Below are 23,661 nucleotides of genomic sequence, written 5' to 3'. Positions count from 1 at the left end.
AGTTTTATCAGAGTAGTAAATATTTCCAAAGTGCTGTTTATTGGAGTAAATATACTTTTTTCAACACACACACACACACGCACGCACGCACGCACGCACGCACACACACACACACACACACACACACACACACACACACACACACAAAAAAAAAAACTAATAGCTTCAATTTCTTTTGCCATGATGAGTTTATAATTTATTTACTAGTTGTTTTGCAAGATACAAACAAGCAGAAAAGGGAGCTAATAATATTGACTAGGCATGGAACAATAACCGGTTTCAAGATTTACCGGGGTTTGGAAAAGTCAAGGTTTTAAAACCACTAAAAGGATCTGCTATACTGTTCCTAAGGTATATGTAAGGTTTTTTTTTATTTGTTTTTTATGTGTTGTAAAGTAATCTGTGTTTTTAAAACTAATTAAGACAGCAGAAGTCAATGATTTATTTTATTATTTAGCCTGACATGTTTCCTTTTCTAAAATATTATAAATCTTTTCTAAAATAAAAAAATAGTGTTGGAAGAGCCAGTTAAGCATAATTCATTCATTCATTCATTTTCTTGTCGGCTTAGTCCCTTTATTAATCCGGGGTCGCCACAGCAGAATGAACCGCCAACTTATCCAGCAAGTTTTTATGCAGCGGATGCCCTTCCAGCCACAACCCATTTCTGGGAAACATCCACACACACATTCACACACACACTCATACACTACGGACAATTTAGCCCACCCAATTCTGTACCACATGTCTTTGGACTGTGGGGGAAACCGAAGCACCCGGAGAAAACCCATGCAAAGGCAGGGAGAACATGCAAACTCCACACAGAAACGCCAACTGAGCTGAGGTTCCTACCAGCGACCTTCTTGCTGTGAGGTGACAGCCTACTGCGCCACTGCCTCGCCCACTTATGCATAATTCATTTGTGATAATAGTTTAGTTAAAAAGGTTTAAACGTGATGAAAATAGATATTGAAATATAATAAGAATTCATAGCGATTGTATTATTTAAAATACATAATTTAATAATTGAAACAATTTTAAAACTTTTAATGAGGAATTTTTGGCTTGCGACAGTAATATGTCATGATGTCATTAGTTCATACATTTTTGGGCAGATTGCAGTTATGAATGTTGAAAGCAACTGTTTTTTGACCGAGTTATATCGAGTCTATTGTACCTTTGTATTTTTGTTTGCATTTCCTCAGTAAAACCTTTTTTAAAGAACATTTAGTCTTACTCGCGTTTTTTTTAAATACTGGTTGTTGGAATAGCTGCAAAAGGCGGTACATAAGGATGTGCACGAAAGGTGTGCCACAACAACTGTGTTCAAGTTGCTGTTTTAATTTACTCTGATGTTTAAAAATAACTTATTTTAGAACAGTAGTCACAATGCCGTCAATACCTGCCAGAAACTTATACCGGCCCATGCCTAAAATTGACATTAAAATAATTCAAACCATGGTCAAGCTAAGAATTAAGGCTTTATAAAAAATATATAATGGTTAATGCTGTTCCTTGTGCTTGTCTTGAATTGTGTGTTTTTAAAGACACTGGCAACTGAAGTCCTATGAGTTTGGAATAGCATGAATGTATAAACTACAGAATTTAAGCTTTTGAATGAATCATTCCAAAGGTAAAGAGGAGTTTACTTCATTTACAGACAATGTTTAAATTATTAGATTCACACTTACTTGGTACACATATATGGCGAGCGTGGCACAATATGCAAATCTATCCCCACTGGCAGCACACACGTCTTTATTCCAGGGCTGACATCCAGCGGCCAACAGGCCAACCTGCTTCACCTGAGACATCTTTATCTGGACAGAAAGATGCCAGAGCAGTTAAAAAAGTATCTGTGATGTGTCTATTGGTTTCAGCATTTAAATGGAGAAAAAAACACAACATAACACAGCTGCTGCAATGCAATGAACTAAAAAGTAATTGTAGATGTTTTCTAGATTCATGTTATTGGTCTTAATCAAAACTACTTACATTTTGTTTTTACTTGATCATCTGTTGTCCCCCATGGTGACATATACAGAACTCTTCATTTAGTCCACTTAAACTCCATTCCTTTTTTACAATTGAGTAAGTTCAGGTCAATACCGCCTCTATCCAGGCAACAGCTAATGGACAGAACCAATTCCCTACCCTACTTTTGTGTCTGAAAAATCCATTTTACGTGGATCTTCATCACAATTTGAAAGAAAAAGATCTGTCACCATTCATCTGACATCACAACTATAACATAAAGATTTGCTTAAAAAGCTTAAATTACCACTTTTTGTTAGTTTTATAGATATAAACTGGACATAAAACACAAATTAGCATTTCATTCAAAACACACACACACACCTAATAATAACAAATCCAGAAAACTGATATCAACTACCTCTCACTGGTCTCTTAGATACAAATAGCTTTAAACTGAAGGTATATGTAAATAGCAGCTGCCAATAATCTCAAGCAAACAATGAAAAAACAATAATACCAGCCCTAATAATATGGAACTCAATGTTCTCTCTCACGCTGTCAATTCTAAACATCATTTGGGTTCATTCATGTGAAGTAAAAACCAGTTTAACTTTCTAATGCATGTCTCCAGACACCTGCATTCAGTTCTATTCCACTTGCGCGCTGTCTAAGCAATTTTTAAATGCAAAAACGCATGTGGTGTCCTGCTTTCATGGCTCCCTAAAATGACACTGAAGAAAAAAAAACGTATCTTTCTGTGTCATCTCCATCTCTCTTCTTTACATCAGAAGGGATAAGGCTACGCCAGATGGCTAAAAGACTGTCACGGAGATCCTACCTTTGGTTCACTGTGATAACTGCTGAACCAGCACAGGCTTTCCATGTCTGCTATCCTCTCGCCTTCACATACGCAGAGCCGAACGGGGGCTCTGTGTTAGCAGCTTCACGAAAAAAAGAGCTGCTTCGTTAGTCTATGTGCGACTGTTGCCCACATGTGCATGTAGAAACGGGGGTAGGAATAGAGAAATCATGCTCATTGACTGGTGTAGGCTGTCCGTGTGGCTGGAGACGGGAGCGACGGAGCAGCTCCCGCCGGTAGCCTGGCAACAGCGAGATCCCTCGATTTTAAACTCCCTCACTTTCCCTCCTCCCTGACAAATACACAGACACACACCTCACCTCACCCCTGCACAGCATCCTTGAAGGTGTTTACACTCTCTGTCACTCCCTGTGATTAACAAACCACTCTGGACGCTCCAGTATGACATCTACATGAACACAATGCATACACAAAGTGACAAGGCACTCATTGAACAGAGTAGGGTGGGGGATGCAGAATTTGAGGATCTATTTGTAACTTTTCTGACAAAAAAAGTGACTGATTAAAATTTTTATTGTGATAAATTATTTTTCTTTTTTCGCTTGCTTGGAGGGTTACAGAATTTTACTACCTTTGGTACTTATGTGGGTCACACTGCATTTAAAGGTGTCCTTGTTACAGTGTAACTATTTATTTAACTATTGAGTAACATTAATTATTTACACATATCTAATATATATTTAGGCTTAGAATGTGGGTGAGGTTGTATTTATTCTAATTAGTAAGTACACAGAACATGTGAAACAAGGACATCTTTGAATAAAGTGTTTAGATGTTACTGGCAATGTGTGAAATCCCAGCAATGTATAAAATGGCTAAGAAATATATAGAATATTGATCTTTACGTATTTTAAAGTGTAAGGAATACGAAATTAAGCATATGATGTTTTTGCTGGAAAAACAATGACAGAGAAATGAGAAGTTTTTGCTACAATAGTGTCTGTGATGTGGCAGTGGAACCTCATACCGGCAATATGCTTGTCTTACAATAACGTTCAACACTCATGTGCTTCGACTGCCATCATCAAAAAACGACCCATCGCCATCACCAACATACAGTAAGTGGTGGGAAAAATAGCAGGGGTAGGCAGGCCAGTTACATACTTTGCCGTACAGCAACTTGGCATTAGATACAATGCCTAGGCAATTGTATAAAGTAGCATTTCATACAATTTTACGAATTTTAGACATTCTATACATTCCCTAGGCATTCTATAGAATCTATGTCAGATTTTATACATTGCCGGAAACATATGATGTATATATATAAATAAAACAGTTCTGTCTGGTTCTCGAATCTGACTGGCTGGTAGCCATGTGATATTCTGCAATAAGAGCACTGGTCAACACTAGCCTCCTCACCCTTCACCCTTATATATTACTTCGCCCACATACAGCGACAAGCAGAGACACTCTACAGTTTGACAAATATTACTGCTTTCAGACAACATAATGAACTCTTGAGGCTATTTTGTAGTTTGCAACTATGCAGTTTATTTATAAGGATAGTGCCTATTTCAAAATATTTATAATTTCTGACAGACGGCTCGTCGGCGGTCAGTAGCCAAAGTCAGTTGACGTTATCTATCCACAACATGGCGACAGGACCATAATACGCCCTTAGGAGATTAAACAGACTAATTTTTAACTACAGCTGATCAAATCATTATTAAACTGGTAAGTGATATTCTAAGTTGATCTCTCTCTTTTGCATGTTGTAGTGCTGTATTTATTCCATATTATTGCAATGTATTGAGAGTGAAATGGGACTCGCATATCAGGAATTTGTTTTTTGTTGGCAGAAAGAAAGAATAAATGCCCGCATCTGTTTAGTGTTTTTCCTTATTGCAAACACAACAGCAGTCTCGTGCTGACTGCGCTGCTTTTTTTGGGATTAATTATTGTGATCTCCCGATTGAAACCTGACAAAAGTCTTGTAACCTATCCAAGTTTTAGGTATAACAAATAATAACTTGACTTCTAGTTGATTGTTTGGTGTCAGAAGTGGCTTATATGAAAGACAAAGGCCTCTAGATTATGCTCATTTTACCAAAATAAAATATCATCAGGCCTTAATTTTAAATTATTTAATTAGGAGACTAAGGTCTGACTTTGCTTTGACTAAAGCCTTGTTACTTGATATAAATAATGTACAGTATAGAATATAAAGTCATAGTGCAGTGGAAAAAGCATTAATATTGCATCCATACATCTCTGAAATGACTCAAATAACGTATAAATAAAGAGATCTGGAATGACAAAGAAAGCGTTCTTGCAGGACTCCCCGAGTTCATCAAGATTCTTTGGATTCATCTTCAATGCCTCCTTCATCTTACCCCAGACATGCTCAATAATGTTCATGACTGGTGGCTGGGCTGGCCAATCCTGAAGCACTTTTACTTTCAGGAACTTTGATGTGGAGGCTGAAGTATCGGAAGGAGCGCTGTCCTCTCAAGAATTTGCGCTCTCCTGTGGTTTGGGCAGCACAAATGTCTTGATACCTCAGGCTGTTGAGGTTGCCATCTACTCTGCAGATCTCTTGCACACCCCTATGCTGAATGTAACCCCAAACCATGATTTTTCCTTCACCAAACTTGACTGATTTCTTTGAGAATCTTGGTCCATGCTGGCTCCAATAGATCTTCTGCTGTATTTGTGATGATTGGGATGCAGTTCAACAGATGATTTTTCAAAAAATACCTTCTGCCACTATTCCAAATGATCAACTAGAAGTCGTTATTATTTGTTGCTCTTACAACTGGGATCGACAACAAGACTTTTGTCAGGTAGTAGTGTATATTTATACAGTTGAAGTCAGAATTATTAGCCCCCCCTGAATCATTATTTTCAAGACATTTCTATACAGCTTAAAGTGACATTTAAAGGCTTAACAAGGTTAATAAGGTTAACTAGGCATGTTAGGATAAATAGGCAAGTTATTGTATTACAATGATTTGTTTTGTAGACAAGCAAAAAAAGGGGGATAATAATTTTGACTTAAAAATGGTTTTATTCTAGCCGAAATAAAACAAATAAGACTTTCTCCAGAAAAAGAAAATAATATTATCAGACATACTGTAAAAATGTCCTTGCTCTGTAAAACATCAATTGGGAAATATTTAATAAAGAAAAAATAAAATATCAAAGGGGGGCTAATAATTCTGACTTCAACTTTACACATAATTTTATTAATATGCCTGGAGGTTGAAAACGATCAAAATGTTCACCTTCAATTAGTTTTCCTTGATTTATTACAAAACTGCACTTCAAAAAACAAACATATAAATATGTAAAAACATAAAAAAATGAAAATACAAATGTCAAAATGAACTGTTAATAAATCTGCCTTGTTTAAAAGGCCAAACATAATGATGTCTCTGAGAAACAGGAGATCAAGCAGTGGGTGATCTTTGAGAAATGCCTGCGTTTGTGTCAACGACTCCGACCTTGGGCTTCCAAAATGCCACAGAGATCGTGATGAGCAGAAGTTTGGCTCTATCAGTGATGTCACCCCCACAACACCTCCTACCCCTTCGGCTGGGCTGCGGGGGAGAGCGCGAGTGAAATGCAGACGGAGCAAAACACGCGCAGAGGGAGAGCGAGAGATGGGCCACTCATGCAACCGTTTCCAAGGCGATGAAGACTTTAACTCTAAGAGGCGGTTGAGATGAAGTGGCAGGAGCTCTGCAGGAGAGGGCGAGAGTGCCAGCCAGCATCTAACATCCTACACCTGGGTAAAACACGCAGCGCTTCCATGTACAGCCTACGTTTGTCCCACACACACCACCTACAGACATGTCGCCGTTGACTCGCGCACTTGTGTGAGTAACTTCTCTGAGTCACACGTGGCCCATTCATCTATAATGAGCAACTATTTAAATGCTACTAACATTTTAACAATACAAACAGATTGTCAAGTTAAAGTTTCTGATGTCATACAGGAATTGAGAAATTGCCTTTCCTCGACAATACATTTTCATTTAAAATGTACTGAAATGAGATCTGTAATAACATTTGTGCAATTTACATAGCTCGGTAAGTAGCTCTCTTTCATCAAGGATGTATGAATGCCTACATGCTTGTCTTTGTTTACTTCAGCCTGAGCATAAATCCAAAGAGATCAGGGCATGCTGGATGCAAGAACTGAATAAATATCCTGATGAAAAGTAAATGTTTTTATTTTTATATTTGTTTTTAATAGAACCTGAGTTTGCTTTTTCGGAAAGACCCTAAAATGACCACAACACCTTGCATGCTACAAACAGTTGTTAATTTAGTGAAAGACTGGCACAGATATCATCCATTATCTTGCCCTCCATTTAAATCTATAAATGCACCAGATTGTCCTGGTTATTTTGGTGTGCTAGTAAAACAAAGACCACAGCATGCAGACCAAATTAGTAATGTCTGTAGGTCAGAGATTGTTGCCATGACCCCAGATCCACCTGTTAGATCGAAAGCATTTTAATTGGTATGGAAAAAACAGTCCCTGCTACAGGAAACAAATGAGCTTAAAGTACATGTAGAGAGAGAGAAAGAGAGAGAAAAAGCTTAAGAAATCAATGTAGTCTATCGTTTAAAACATTTATATAGTAAAATTATAGTTTAAATATACAGGAAAATTAATGTGGGATATGCCGATATGTTTGGAACAGTAAGAAAATTTAAGAAACATTTAATAGGAGTACATCATTATTTCAAGTAAACACTTCAGCTAATGTTGGTTTATGGAGGTAGACAATTTAACACACTTATTTAACACGCACTTGTCTAGTTCCACAGTAAAATATTTCATTATAACACATTGTCATAGGAGAAGTTGCTGAACTAAGTCTACTCCAACCACACCCTAAGCTATGTCAGGCTCTGGCCTTGTCTTTCCATCCATCAAAGATCCTTGGACTCAAACTGGTTCTCATTCTCATCAACTAACTTCAACTGGAGCCACAACAAACTGCATATATATATATAATCTTATAAGGAGCTAAGCCCCCAAAATGAAAATCCTAAAATCGCCCCAGCGAGACTGCAAATATCAAACTTAGTGTCTGTAACAGATACATTAAGTATCATCTAAACCTGTTTGCTAAGGTGTTTAAATTATGAAACTGGTGTTTCCTTCTGGCTGTAGATCTTCTGAATATTAAATACAGCTATAACTTCATGCTTTTATTATTCACACTTTAGTGCCTTTATACTGCATTTTCCTAACTAAATGTGTGCTTGTTAGCTTACTTTAAGTGTTTAGTGTAATTAATAAGGACTTATTTGTATATCACATTTGCAGTTGTTTATTATTTGCTAATAACCAGAGTCCCTAATTATGCTGATTTTGCTAGATGCTTGTATTTTAACAATGTTGTTTCATATAACTCAGAAATTAACATTCTTTGAATGAATAAACACTTGACCCAAAGACGTCTAAATATTATAAATAATTATAACTGATTATGATTTATTAATAATATTTCCCCCCTTTGAACTAGTTTGCTATGTTAGTTAGGTTAGACATCCTACTGATGAATTAATATGATACAAATAATGTGAGGGATATAGTCTTTATAGTGCATGTGTTTTTGTCTGTACTATATCTATTAAATAAATCATCAGCTGAAAATTAACTCAACAGTTGTTAAACAGCAGTACAATCCATTTCAAAAATGATCAAAAATTAAACAGTTCTTCTTTGTCTTCTGTTTTGTATCCCAAATACAACATCTAGCACTTAACCGGCCTTCAGTACTTGATATAATCTAATTTATTGTTTCAATAAAGAAATAACTTTGAATCAATGTTTGAAGCTAAGTGGTTGTAAAAATGTCAGTAAAATAATATAAAACTACATAACAATTTAACAAGCTCTGTAAGTTAAATCCATAGCATTATGGCTTCAACAATCTGCTGTTTATAGATACAACATTCTAGAATGCAAATTATTTAGTTTGCATCATTACAGTTTTGTATTGTACAGTTTTGAAGGAGAAGTTACTAAATCAAACCACTAAAATTTGCATACAAATATAAATTTATTAAAAAATAAATGGATAAAAAAATTTGAATTTTAATGTAGTCATTTAGTGTAGTCCCAAACAATATAGATGTCACGAAATGCAATTAGTTATAGATATTTAAAATGTAATCAGTAATGTAACGTTCGAGGTTACTAAAGTAACCCTTCGTTCCCCGAGGAGGGGAACGGAAGCACTATAAGTGGATTTGATTGTAAAATCCACGCATTGGGAGGTTCGGTTCAGAAGCTACTCGTCTGAAAGAGTATTGAACGGGCCAATTAAGAATGAATTGGCAGCGCAAGCCTGCGCAGGTGAGCGGCATAAGCAATCAACTGAGTATATAAGCTCACCTGGCGCAGCAGACGCTATCCTTTTTAAGCTGAAGAGACTTTCAACAGCTAAGGGACAGTCATTATGGCGACGGAGTATAGTGCTTCCGTTCCCCTCCTCGGGGAACGAAGGGTTACTTTAGTAACCTCGAACGTTCCCCGAGGAGGGGAACGGAAGCACTATAAGTGGATTTGATTGTAAAATCCACGCATTGGGAGCCCATTGAAAGCGCCATCATGACTGCACCTTACCAACACCCCCGATGAGGAGATAGTCAAGCAAGCGTGACGCACCCACATCATGGGGGGCGCGGTCCTCCAACGTGTCCCTGGCCCTAATTTATCCTACTTCAACAGAAGTTTTACGGATTTATATATATTTTTTGGGAAGTCGTGAGCATCTAGATAATTCTAGGAAAATACGACAGTACGTTGGGAAGCGTGCAATCCCGATAGGGAGGACGCTGCGGAGGCCATCCGTTACCCAAGGGGGGATAGATGGCAGAATTTACATATGGACTAGCCCTAAAAAGGGGGAGTACGCATAGCAAAAGAGTGGTTAGCGGGGAGGGAAGACACGGGTCCGCCCAGGGGGGGGGGACTTAACCGTGGCTGAATAAGCATATGGGATCGCCTAGTGGGGACCACGCATAGCAGGCACCTTTACCCAAAACGCGGGCTGACCAGCGGGCAGACCTACAACGTAGTGGGCCAGCAAGTGACTCCTCCGCTGAGTCAGTGCTGGGGGCCATGGAGGAATCTGCAGGGCTCACCTGACGGGGAACTTTACTGACAGATAAAAAGGCGCACGTATCTCCGTGTTAGGGAAAATGGCGCAGCAAGCGTGTTTCAAAACCCTACCGAATTGTTTCCTCAATCACCAAGGGTTACCTAATACCCTTGAGGAAACCGGCTCCACTCGCAGATTGTAAAACCTTGCAATGTGTTGGGTGTCACCCAGCCCGCAGCTCTACAGATGTCTGTTAGAGGGGCGCCGCGTGCGCGCGCTCGAGAGGATGCGAAGCTCCGAGTGGAGTGCGCACGCGCTCTCGGGGGACGCGGCTCATCTCGGCTCTGATAGTGAAAGAAAGGCATCCACAATCTAGTGGGAACTTATTTCGGTACGGCACTTCCCTGCTGCCGACCGCTATAACAGACGAAGAGCTGCTCAGATGATCTAAACTCTGAGTGCGGTCCGGATAATACGCAAAACGCGAACTGGACAATAAATAAGGGCTGGGTCTGCCTCCTCCGAGGGCAGCGCTTGCAGGCTCACTACCTCGTATTAAAACGGAGTGGTAGGAACCTTGGGCACATATCGCGGGCGGGGTCTCATACGTGAGAGAAGCCAGCCCAATTACAGGCACGAGTCACTGACCGAAAAATGCCTCCGGGTCCCCGACCCTCTAATCGATATCAACGCGACCAGCAGAGCTGTCTTCAGGGACAGAAAATACTGAGTCGAGGATCGAAGGGATCTGACGCGGCTTGTGTAGCGAGGGCGAGATCCTAAGAGGGCATGAGAGGGGGCGGGGTGGATTAATTCGCTTAACGCCCCTGAGGAACCGGATGATGAGGTTATGCGTTCCCACGGTGCTGCCAGCCACCGCGTTATGAGAGCGGAGATGGCAGCCACGTAACCTTGAGTGTGGAGGGCGACAGCCTGCTCTCCAACTTCTCTCGGCGTAAAGAAAGCACAACGCTGATCTGGCAAATTACGGGGGTCTTCTCAGCGAGAGACACACCATTCAGTGAATAGACTTCACGTCAGGGCATAGGCGCGCTCGGGGAGGGGGCTCTAGCCCGAGTGACGGTATTAGCCACCGCAATCGGAGGTTACCTAAGTCTTCCTCGCGTCTAAAAATCTCTTCAAAGATCGGCGAGGGTGCCAGGTGGTGCCCTGTCCCTGAGAGAGTAGGTGCTCTCTCGAAGGGACTGCCAGGGGAGGGCTATCGCGAGGGAGAGCTCTGACATCCAGGTCCGGTTGAGCCAGAGGGGCGCAACCAGCAACCTGTTCCTCGTCCTCCCTGACCATGCACAGTAACTGCGCGAGCAGGCTCACTGGGGGAAACGCGTATTGCGCGTGCCCCGAGGCCAGCTGTAAGCCAGTGCATCCGTGCCGAGAGCACTCGGTCAGGGAAAGAACAACTGGCAATGAGCGATCTCGGGGGAAGCAACAGATCGATCTGGGCTTCCCCGAATCGCGCCCATATCAGCTGAACAGACTCGGGGTGGAGTCTCCATTCTCCAGGACGCAAGGCTGCCGTGAGAGCGCATCGGCTGCACGGTTGAGCTTGCCTGAATATGAATGGCGTGCAGCGATTTCAGCCGCGGATGACTCCAGAGGAGCAGACGGCGGGCGAGCTGAGACATGCGGCGAGAGCGCATACCCCCTATACGGCTGATATACGCCACCGCCGCCGTACTGTCCGTCCTGACCAGCACGTGTTGCCGCTCCAACACCGGGAAAAAAACGGTGGAGAGCGGGGAACACTGCCAACAGCTCCAGGCGATATGCCAATGCAACTGGGTACCTTTCCACAGGTCCGCAGCCGCATGCCCGCAACGCACAGCCCCCCAGCCCGTGTTGGAAGCGTCTGCTGAAACGACAACAAGACTGGACGCCTGTTCTAGAGACACCCAGGCCTGTAGGAACGAGGGGTCGCTCCAAGGGCTGAGGGCGCGGCGACACAGCGCAGTAACAGAGACTCGGTGTGCGCGCGCGTGCCATGCGCGTCTGGGGACTCGATCGTGAAGCCAGTGCTGAAGTGGTCTCATATAGAATAATCCGAGCGGCATGAAGCGGCTGCGGATGCCATATGCCCCAGGAGCCTCTGAAATTGTTTCAGTGGGACCACTATTTTACTGTCGAGCTCTCTCAGACAGTACAGCATCAGCTGAGCGCGCTCTCCGGAGAGGCGCGCTGCCATGGTGACCGAGTCCAGCTCCAGCCCGAGAGAAGAGATCCTCTGCACGGGGGCGAGTTTGCTCTTTTCTCGGTTGACCTGAAACCCCCACAGGTGGAAGTGCCAGAGCACTTTGTCTCTGTGCATAATCAACTCTGTGCATAATCAAAAGAGAGGGCAATTCAGCCAGTCGTAAAGAAATTGAGTATGCAGATGCCCGCGAGCCGAAGGGGCGCTGAGGCACCCTCCGCGGGCTTGGTGAGGACCCGCGGAGACAGAGAGAGCCCGAAGGGGAGGGCTTTGTATTGCCAAGCTCGACCTTCAAACGCAAACCGCAGAAACTGTCGGTGGCGAGGAAGAGTGGATACATGGAAATACGCGTCCATCAGGTCTAATGCTGCAGACCAACCCAGAGGACTAACGCACCGGAGGATGCGCTTCTGCGTGAGCATTCTGAACGGCAGCTTGTGCAGGCAGCGGCTCAAAACGCGCAGATCTAGGATTGGCCGTGACCCACCGCTCTTTTTGGGCACGATGAAGCGTGGGCTGTAAAACCCGCTCTCCATCTCGGCTGGAGGGAGCGGCTCGATTGCATCCTTCGCCAGGAGGACAGCAATCTCCTCTCGCAAGACAGGGGCGGACAGGGGGCTGACCCTGGTGAATACACACCCGTGACTTGGGGGGCCGTTTCGCGAACTGAATCGCATAGCCGAGTCTGATTGTGCGTATGAGCCACCGCGAAGAGCTGGCCCGCGCTAACCAGGCAGGCAGAGCTCTCGCTAATGGACTCATCGCTACAATCGCTGACGTACCAGCAGTGGGGCAGCGCGGAGTGGGTGTGCTGATCCGGGAAGCTCGCGGGTCCCACGGAAAAGCTGGAGGTGAGATATTTGCTCTCACTCCAAACCCGAGCTCCGGAGGGGAGGCTCGAGGGGTGGGAGAAAGGAGACCGTCCTCCCAGCGCTCGTGAGCCACTGGCGAAACGCACCGAATCTGCAAGCTAGAAAGCATAGCGTCCCAGACTGGCAGATTTCGGGCTGTCACATCTGGGGAAATGAAAAGTGCCCTTTCATAATGTTTTCATGGCAGTAAAAAGTGCCGTTGGAAATGGGGCCCCGCCCTCCAGCGGGGAAAGAGCAAGTTCCCTCTTCTCCAGATGGCCTGTCCCAGGGGCGCTTCGCGGTCCGTTGCCGGACTTAGCGGCGTTCTGGGCAGGGGGGCTGCCTGCTTCCGAGGTGCCCGACGCGCTCGCTTCGCCTTAGGCGTGTGCGGGGGCGGAGCAGCTCTCGTAGGCGGGCGCCTTCGGCGAGGAGCAGGTATGAATGGCACGGCGGGCGGAGCGGGCTACGGACCGCCGATAAGACATCACCCACCAACTGCTCTCTCACCGCCTTGAATTCCTGGGTGAATTCACAGACAGTGTCGCCGAACCTGGCTGGGGATATGGGGAAGTCAAGAAAGCGGACTTTGTCGACTTTGCGCATATCAGCCAGGGGTGGCGCTCCTGGACCACTAATGTGGACATCGTCCTCCCCAACGCACACGCAGCGGACTCAGTAGTCCGAAGAGCTAAGTCGGCGGCGGTGCGAAGCTCGTAAGCCTGGGTTGGACCCACCCTCGTGCAGCTCGGCCAGCGCCTGCGCTTGGTAGCGCTGGTAGGTGGCTATCGCATGCAAGGCGGAAGCAGCCTGGCCCGCAGCTATGTAAGCTCTAGCTCCGAGGGAGGTAGATAACTTACAGGCTTTGGATGGGAGACGAGGCGGACCCCGCCAAGAAGAGGCGCCGCGCGGATTTACCGCCATCGCGCACTCAACCTGAGGAATCGCCACATACCCCCTGGCTGTTTCACCGTCAAGAGTGGTTAGGGTGGAGGAACACGCAGCACGAGCAGAAAAAAGTGCTTTACAAGACCGCGTGAGCCTACTGTGCACCTCCGGGAAGAAGGGAACGCCCCTCTAGTCGGTCCGGCCGCGGAGCTGGGGGATAAACCATCTCCAACCCACGGCCGAAGCAGCCCGGGAAAGCACGGCTAACATGTCCGTTTCAGGATCCGTAGTGACAGCGCTCACCAGCCCGAAGGGGGCGAGCGGGTCTGGATCATCATCGGACAATGAAAGCCCACCCTCCGATGCCGCGGTGGACATCTGGTCTCCGGTGTCATCGGGCGTAAGGGCTACCATCTGTTAGACGGATCGCTTCCCCCGCCCGAAGCTTGGATGGAGCGCTTAGAGGAGCGGGAGGTCCGCGGGCCCGTGGGCGACGGATTATCTCTCGCTGAAACCCTCAGATCTGCCCGAGTGCCCGCTGCAGAGCAGGGGACAACTGGGGTGGTTCACCCTTTTGCAAAGGCTAACCGCGATCTTGCGCAACAGTCATGGCATCGCAATGACGACATGAACTGCCCGCGAGCAGCGCATTAACATGCTGGACCCCCAGACATGTAACACAGTGCCCGCGCCCATCATCCGAGGACAGGAAACCACCGCATCCAGAAACGCACAGTCGGAGCGCCGTCCTGATAAGGACGTGCTGCACGACTGTGTTGCTCTTTCTGTGAAGTTTGCAACTTTATACGCACCACTCTGGAGGACCGGACCCAAAGAACGCCAGGCAAGGGAGAACCCAGCTCGACCGTCTGCCACTGCGTGTACACACTCTGGACCGGGAGAATTCTCTCGTTCGCTCAGAATCGCTGGTCACAGCAGGAGGAACCCTCATCGACTCGATCAGAAAGTCTCTGAAGCGAAAAGGATAGCGTCTGCTGCGCCAGGTGAGCTTATATACTCAGTTGATTGCTTATGCCGCTCACCTGCGCAGGCTTGCGCTGCCAATTCATTCTTAATTGGCCCGTTCAATACTCTTTCAGACGAGTAGCTTCTGAACCGAACCTCCCAATGCGTGGATTTTACAATCAAATCCACTTATAGTGCTGAAGTTCCCCCCGAAGGGGAACTGCTGTATTTCATTTGCTTTATTAAGGTAATGTGAGCGATTACGTTTTACTTACTTTACTACATTTCTAACAAATGTGTCAAACTTTTTATTTTCTTTTAATTTTAAAACATTAAAATCCAGCTTGGTTAACCTTATAGAAATTACAGTAGCGCTTAACACTGATTACTGTCAGATTTTTACAATCCCTCTTTAATCAATAATAACATAGTCTAACTGTAAACACTGTCACCACATTCTAAGGTTAAATGTAGCCTTTTGTTATTGATACGGAAGCAAGCATGGTGCTGCAAATTCAAGCAATAGAACCAAATCAAAACCGTTGCCTTTAAATAGCAGAATGCATTGTGTACTTTAAAACAAGCAAAGCAAGAACTAAATAATATTATTCAACATATTCATATCTTTTGGCAGAAAACAATCAGCTATAACCCAATTAATATTACTTAATGTTTTCATATAAAACTGTCATTTTTTCTCCGTATCTATATTGGATTACAATTATTTTGTAATTACTGTACAATATGATATCCTGCTACAAATATAACTTCTAGCCCAATATAGCTATATAGAGTTTGTAAGCCCGACTGTGATATGTTTTCCCATCCAAAGGAAGCTAAATTTGAAGATAACTGAGCATTAAAAAGTAAGATGTGGAAACAGGATTGCAATTTCAACATTGATTCATTTAGCAAGCCCCATCTTAATTCAACCATTAATTTTTAATTAATTAATCACTTTACATCACTTTATACATCAATGCAAGGCAGTTATTTACTTGCATTGAATGATAATATGGTGAAACACAGCAATGTGGACAATGATTCAATTTGCAAAATCAACAGAATTCAATGTTGATCCAACCTCTGTCCTTGCAGTTGTGCAATTGACTTATACAGAATTAGATGTGCAAATAACAAATGTAAAAAAAATTAAATAAAGTATTCATTTTATATGTATAATGCACATATATATATATATATATATATATATATATATATATATATATATATATATATATATATATATATATATATATATATATATATATATATATATATATATATATATATATATATGACTCTCATCAGCTAAATAAACCTATGTTGTTTATTTTATTGTTACATATGTATGTTCTAGTTCAAATGACATCTGGACGTGCATAGCCTGCAATGTCCTTGCAGATCAGACACAGCAGCAAACAGGTGTTTAGGAAAGTGCTGTGGTGTTTTGTGTTTTTGTGGCTATTGCGTGTTTTGCCAGAAAATAACATCAAAAGGGCCTATAGACCTGCTGTACCCTATCATGAAAAACACAGAAGGGAATAGCAACCGTGTCTCCATTGTCTGCAGCACCAAAACAAAAGACCCAAAGCTTTTCATTAAACATCCAATGCATCTACAGCTTATTTCTGACTTATGTGAACTTTACAGCATATAGCTTACATTAAATAAATAGACAAATACATTTGAAGACACCAAGAAAGCTATTATAACTATATAGCTATTATAATAATAAGTAATCACAATAAATCATGTTTTGTATTAACTATTTTGTATTAAATATGTATATTAAATTATGATTTATGTATTGCTATATGTATTAAATAAGTAAACTACATTAGCTCAATTTAGTTAAGTTTTGCTGTTAAAACACTCACCCTTAGAAACCCAAGATGTGACTGACTTTTGTCTTTTGAGTAGAACATTAAAAATGTTTTAGATGAATCTGTAGTCCTTGGTGATTTACACAGTAAAATACAAGTCAAGTATAATGCACGATAAAAAAATTATAATAATAATAAAAATGAACACAGCTCTGTGTCTTACATAAAGTGATTTCTCTCATTCCTCTAAACTTTATTTACAATTTTTTTTTGCAACTTACAGCCTTGGTCAAAAGGGAACAATCTGAACCTTTTCTGGGAACTTTTGGACAGTTTGTTTCAAGTTCAGATCACAGGTAATAGTTTTGTACATAACATTCAGGTTCTGCACAGACTGAAATATAAAGACTCTATATATTTCAGCCTTTTTGACTCTCATAATTATTATTTTTTTATTAATGAAGAAATAAAATTGACAGAGATACATCATGAACGAAGAGACAAAAAAGGTTACATAAAAATAAAATTCCAGCAAATGATTAAAGTTTAAATGATGTACACCGAGAAAAAGTTTTACATGCAAGTCTTTTAGAAGTTCACATATAAATTAAAGTACTTTTTGAAAATAATAAGTAAGGGTGGTTCTTTGGAAATGTACATTTACGGATGTAAAATTTTGCCCGAAAAAGCAATAAATTAATAATAAATTAATAATGAGAAGGATCTAGATTTAGAGAGCAACCAAAAAATACAGTTTTTGGGAAGTACAAAAGTTGGAAATAAGGATTTTAAAATGAAATTGGAAAAGTCAACCCAAAAACACTTTACAGTAGGTAACTCCCAAAATAAGTGATTTAGTGTTTCATCATATTGAAAGTAAAATGAGCATTTAGGGAAAAATTTGTTACTAAATTTAGCTAGTTTAGCATGTATTAGGTAGCAATTATGAAAAATTTTGATTGAGACTTTGACAGCTTTATTGGATTTATTAGAGCCGAAGAAGCCAAAACTTTTCCCAATCTGTGTCATCAAATATATTATTCCAAAAACCTATGCAAGCAGGTAAAGAGATTCAAGAACTATAAGGACTCTCATAATGATGGTTATCATTGACATTGCATCATATGAATCGCCAAGGACAAGTTTCAACTAAAGATCTTCTTCAATGTTCAACTGGAGAAAGAGATGAGTAGTAAGTTAACAGTGTATGTTTATAATTATTCACCACATTATGCTTATAAGAACCATTTATGTAGGAAAGTAGATCAGTGCTGATGAACAGTCTAGCATTTCTGTGAGTCGTCATCTACACTACAAACACAAGAAGTAGCAACAGCTACAGTTTTCTTCTGCAAGAAGCATGCAGCTTTATTTATTAACCAATGGAGCGTCAAAAGTTACATACTAAGCTTGAAAATGTCATTGTTTCCCAGATGTTTGTCTTATGTAACCCCCCCACAAGTATTGCACTTGATAAGTGTCAGCCACATAAATATATACTTTAAAAAAAACTACAAAAACATAAAATTAAATAAAGTTGCAAATGCAAATTTGAAAGGAGCCTAATCACTAAATACTGTCAATCTTCATTTTGAGTATAATCACAGCAGTTATTGCACCATCCCAGAGACAATTCTTCCAACATTCCTAAACCTCTCCATCTCCTTTTTTCTAAAAATAGTAGCATAATGGGTGGTTAAATAGCTTAAATATAGTTTCAAGATTTTTTTTTCAGAAGAGCAAACCACTTATTTTATACTTAGACAGAATGGACATCTGAACTCGTATAATAATGAATTGACTTCACTAGAAGTTTCAAGTTAAAATGTGTGAGTTAAAGGCTTTTCAAAGAACATTCTTCGAATGCCATTCTATTGACTTCAATACATAGGATTTAAAGAGGATAAAAAGATTGACAACAATGAAAACACTGGAGATACTTTTCCAATCAAATGTTTTCCTTGATTTGACAATCTTCATATACAATTAGTTTCCTTACACAGTGTTACACTTTGATCTGCACCATATTCCCCTTGATAATCAAACACCCATCACCCTAACTATATCTGCCACATCTTCAATTACTTAATCTGTAAATCTTTTCCACTAAACAGCCCATAGAGACTAGACAATACGATCCCCAAGGGCGGTATAAGCACTCTCCTGGATCTGATTGTGATTGCATCAAGCAGTTGTTCTCCTATGACATAATAAAGATGGCACACTTTACAACCATGAAAATAAACTGACTCAAAAAGACCTATTAATTCATTCCTTGCAGCTTATGCAAAATAAAGAACAGGCATACAAACTTCTATCATGAACAAGACATAATGCCCCATGACTTGTTCCACAAGTGAGCCAATGTGTCAAGTAGATATCAGGTGACATGTCGAATTTCACCTGTCTCAAGAAGCGCTGATCATTAGTCCTGCTTGTGTCTCTGCGTCTTGCCAAGAGAAAGCTGATTATGTATCTCATTTCTCCCTGTGTCTAATCTGCTCCGTCTAGCCTGCCCAGATGCTCAGAATCATAATGAAATCTGTGTTGAGTCTCTGATATGCATTATCAGACCATTGTGAACACCAAAAGAGTCTCTGGTGCATTCCCTCAATGGACAGTCCATCTGGAGTTCTCCCAAATCACATTAAGAAAAGTTGCAGTACAAATAGCACAATAACTAATCAGAAGGCTGCTGCTTTATGCTGCTGTTGCTATGAATCGAATGGCTCTTTGTATTCCAATAGGAAACCAATCAGTAACACCATTCTGGGTCATTTGTTGTGCTATTATTTATTGTACACTGGACCAATGTGCAGTGATAATCACCAGTGCATATATACAGTACGCACGGCTGGCAAAGTAGTTGTAAAAGGCAACGCGTGTATACAAATATAACGTTTGTAGCACATGTAAGTTTATCGATAATTGCGGTGTACACGGGATTGAAACATGCGAGGGAAATAAGATAATGAAGATCACCTACCTCTGTCGTTGTCAGTGGACAGCGACCTGGTGCTGAGATTAGGTGTACCGCTGACGGAGAAACGCTTGGTCCATATAGTTTGTCAGCGCTGCTTAGGATTCATTGCGACGATTGGTCGATTCGAACCTGACGTTTCACACCGACCGTGCATTTGAACGCTGATTGGTCATTCGCCCAGTCAATCAACGCAAATCATAGACCAAATCCGTGTAATCTTCGCTCAGGGAGGTGCTCGGGATCCCATGCTTCCTTGTATTTGTAGTCCAAAAGATTGTTCATCTATTGTTAGAAGAAAAGAAAAAAAAAGAAAAAAAAAATAGTGAAATTTACAGACTGATTGCTGTTGTGGCTGACATATTCGGCTGTGAAAACTGCATGGCAGGGGATGTGATGCATTATTAATCCACCAGTCCTTTCACATAGATATTCAGTTTCATTAGCGGACTTTCACCTCTCTCTGAATTTGCCCCTCTGCACGTGCACATACTTAAACCCATGCACATAATAATGCATAAAGATCAGCTTTGCGTATGAGCAAATAATGGCGTATAATCGTTACGTAGGCTGTTGTAGATAATAGACTGAGTTACTCGGCCGTTCAGTTATCTGCATAATATAAAAGTGCAACTCCTAAAATCAAGCAGCAGATGGCACCGCTAAACCTATTTATATTATTTTGTGAGCCACGTACTGCTCATCGCAGAAGGGTGTGTTCGGCGGTAAACGCTGAAAGAAGCAGGTTGGAGAATAAACACACATGAATGATATTGTACCGTTACGTGAGATATTATAGCCTGCTTTAGAACATATACCTTAGGTGGCCAAGAAAACTGAAAATGTTCTTATCAATTTGTGATTTAAAGAGTTGTAATTTTGTGATCATAAATCAAAAAGATTTAATCGATTTAATGAATTGATTTACTCTGCTTTATGTATTTTGTGAGCAAGAGGACGTCAAAATGAAATTATGGCGTGATTGGCGTCAATCGTCACGAGTTAACATGACATGTATTTATTTTATCCCTTTTCTTTGGCCAATCTTTTCTCAATGCCACGAAAACTAGATATTGATTTTCTATATATAGGCCTATTTTGGTTAGAAAAAAGTATTGGCCAAAAATAAATAAGTAAATAAATAAATAAATAAATAAATAAATAAATAAAATAAAACAAAATACATGTTTTGGCGATGTCATTATCTCCTGACGATCTGTATCTATACAATACAGGCTATGCCTAAATAAAACCTAGTCAGCATTTGAAGAGGATTTTGATCAAAATGTTCTAAAATTATTTAACACCAATTCTTGTTTTAGGACAATTTTAGAAAAACTTTATCAACTTCAAATGATGACTATATGTGTATAACCCCCAGTTATGGCATGATGTGCTATGAATTTATTCATGCAATATTTAACTGTAGATCGAATATATAGGCTAATTAGAAAGTAATTAGGGCGCGAATTTATTCATATTTCCTCATATATAGCCTAAGTAATATTTATATTATGTAGCTTACAGAAAATGTACCAAAACACAACTTGCCATTCTCTCCGCCTGTTGATTGTGACGTCACCTCAAGAATACACTGGCGGTCCCGCTAGCAGCTCTCAGTGTCAAACTCTTGAACTGTGGACTTTTTCAGCGTTGTCGAGCTCTAGTCTCAAACATGGGTAAGTTATTGGCTTATATTTTTAGCTGAGGTCGAGTAGTCCGAAAAATGTGAACTGTGAAGGTGTGTGAACTTACGACCACTTTACTGGATATTCTCTAAGAGAAAGCTAAGAGTGTTTAATTTATGAAGTTTAGATATTTCAAGAAACAGCTCGCCACAGCAAATGCAGTATTTGTCATGATTTATACTCATGTTATTACAATGACTTCCTCTAACAAACAGATATCTGGTAAAAATGACTGCTTTAGTCTCTGCTTGCAACTTAATTCACTCCACTGGAGGTAAATGCTGGGTATCATTCAGTACCATCTCCTGTTGTGATCAATAGATGGGTAAAAAAGTGGTTGAAACTGTCTGTATTTTACAGTTTTCTTAGCACATTTAAGGCAGGAACTTAACTGAGACTTACAAAAATACCATAATATGATTGTGTCTCTTTTAATGGTAGCATTGTATCAGGCTTGGGTAAGCAAACAAGCCTCTTTCTGTTGATGCTGATTTAAGTAGGTTGGTAAATTGCCCAAGCTTATAATCAGATTATGATGATTGTACCTGGTGCAGATGAAGAGAACCAACTGTGACTTTTTATTATCAATCAGAGATTGTGTTTGCAACAACATATAACAAACTAATTTACTGTACATGTAAGTGGTTGACAGATGTGCTGTTAACTCTTTATCATTGTCCAGACACAAATTGACCTCAACAAAATGTTTTCCAGAGGTTTCCACATCCTGTTTTTTTTTCTTTCTGGAACTATGAAAACATGATAAAGGAAGTCATTTATTATTGTCAGGAAAACTCCTCAAAAATACAGGAAATGGTCACATTATGAAACAAGTGAAAATGGAAGCGTAAAAGTTTATGGTTTCCTCACTAAATCAAACGCTCCTTGCAGAAGTACTGAGCACCTGCTACAGAATCAATCATATCTCCTTTAACTCCGTTAGAACTGCTTCACAGCACAAACTGAATAGATTCTTTCTAGGCACAAAACATTTGGTCCTCATTGTGTGTGTGTTTTAGATATGGGTCTTGGCATCTGAAAAGTGCTGCTGTTCTGGGACTTTCACTCCATGCTCTGTTTACCAGTTATAGATGGAATATGAAAAATGACAACACTCGTTTGTGCTGAAGAAAGGCAGACTTTGTTGAAGCTCTCATTCATGGTGCCTGCTGATGGCCTGTCCCTTCTGTGTTCTTTCTAATATATGCATAGAGTCACATGAGGGATAAATAGCCACATTATGTCTCTCTGTTAGCCGCCTCCAAACATTCTCTTCTAGTGTGGGGGGCCTTTGATAATCCTGACAAGCGCCTCTGTATTTGTGAGACTGCCTTCCCCTCCCACCACCCGGTCCTCGCTCTCCTTGCACACTGACTGTCGGTCGGTTGGCCTAATGGGCAGAACTTTTGGTTTGGGTTTATGGGGTTCTGGGAATTAAAGCTGGAATGCGGTTTTCGAGGCCGCAGCCATGATGTCCTATACAGATGTCCAGTTGAAAGGTCAGCCAATGCCTTTGGCATGTGGATGTGTTTTTGAGTAAGGGTACAAGTGGAATGTGTGCCACTGCCATATTGATATGTTAAAAGGATGCAGATCAAGAATCTGTATTTTTGCCCATATGGTTTGAAGTGAAAGCTCCATATGTTGTGAATGTATGTCATCTGCATGACGCAGATGTTCAGTTGTGGTCGGGAAATATTGAAACAGTGCTTTGCTGAAGCTTGGATGGGGAAATTATATTATTCAAAAATAATTTACAGATAATAAGCTTTAAATATTGAAAATAGACATGAATAATCTTGTAAGCCAGAAATGTAACTATAGCTTGTATTTATATTTACTTTGTAATCCACTATTTTTAGTGGATGGTAAAAATGGCAATATTCTCCTGAGAAAAAAATCTAAACAAACCAAAAGCAGGGCAGGATGTGTTGTGACAAGATACTCAAGCTTAACTTTTTTTTAAGGATGATGTCAAAATTGTAATCAAAGACTATAGAATACACAAGGTGTGTCACTCATATAGTTGTGAATGGGGAAAAGTGTAGTGGTCAATATGGTAAATTAAGCCCCACCTACAATACAGGAGCCAATCAGCGATTGCTATAGACTGACAATTTTCCTTAGATTAGATGCGATTTTATGCAGATTTTGTGTGATTTAAAATGTTTAAATATGAAATTAAATGGACAGTTGTTGTTGAATGTTTTTGTATATCCCTTATATATGAGATTTAATCATAAGCTTAGCAAGCAATTTGGGAGAATTTGATGTTTTGCTATTCAGACAGAATACCCGAGCATACTGCCCGAGAGGCCTTTCAAAGATAGTT

At 41.0% G+C, this 23,661-nt stretch overlaps 2 protein-coding genes across 34 annotated transcripts in view; one reads left to right on the top strand and one right to left on the bottom strand.

Annotated features, from left to right (window-relative positions):
* The window catches only part of wdr17 (WD repeat domain 17), a 47,044-nt gene extending 27,344 nt beyond the window's left edge, over window positions 1-19,700 (bottom strand). For 13 of the 32 annotated variants that reach the window (XM_073946656.1, XM_073946663.1, XM_073946671.1 and 10 more), the window contains exons 1-2: window positions 2,816-3,037; window positions 1,692-1,820 (exon numbers count right to left, since the gene is read on the bottom strand). In XM_073946656.1, the coding sequence (XP_073802757.1) occupies window positions 1,692-1,820; window positions 2,816-2,860 (174 nt within the window). In that variant the 5' untranslated portion in view covers window positions 2,861-3,037. Of the gene's footprint in view, window positions 1-1,691; window positions 1,821-1,995; window positions 3,038-19,647 lie in introns of those variants that run through there. The other 19 variants (XM_073946721.1, XM_073946736.1, XM_073946749.1 and 16 more) reach the window with 3 other exon arrangements.
* A 1,559-nt stretch (window positions 19,701-21,259) lies between these two features.
* The window catches only part of gpm6ab (glycoprotein M6Ab), a 108,063-nt gene continuing 105,661 nt past the window's right edge, over window positions 21,260-23,661 (top strand). Inside the window, exon 1 of one of the 2 annotated variants that reach the window (XM_005159982.5) lies at window positions 21,260-21,320. In XM_005159982.5, coding sequence (XP_005160039.1) covers window positions 21,317-21,320 — 4 coding nt within the window. In that variant the 5' untranslated portion in view covers window positions 21,260-21,316. The remainder of the gene's footprint in view (window positions 21,321-23,661) is intronic. The other variant, NM_214687.1, reaches the window with a different exon arrangement.

Source organism: Danio rerio, chromosome 1 (assembly GCF_049306965.1).
Source record: "Danio rerio strain Tuebingen ecotype United States chromosome 1, GRCz12tu, whole genome shotgun sequence".
In the NCBI taxonomy this organism is placed as follows: Eukaryota; Metazoa; Chordata; class Actinopteri; order Cypriniformes; family Danionidae; genus Danio; species Danio rerio.
Note: the sequence above shows the minus strand (reverse complement) of the source record. Positions and strands in the feature narration are given on the sequence as shown.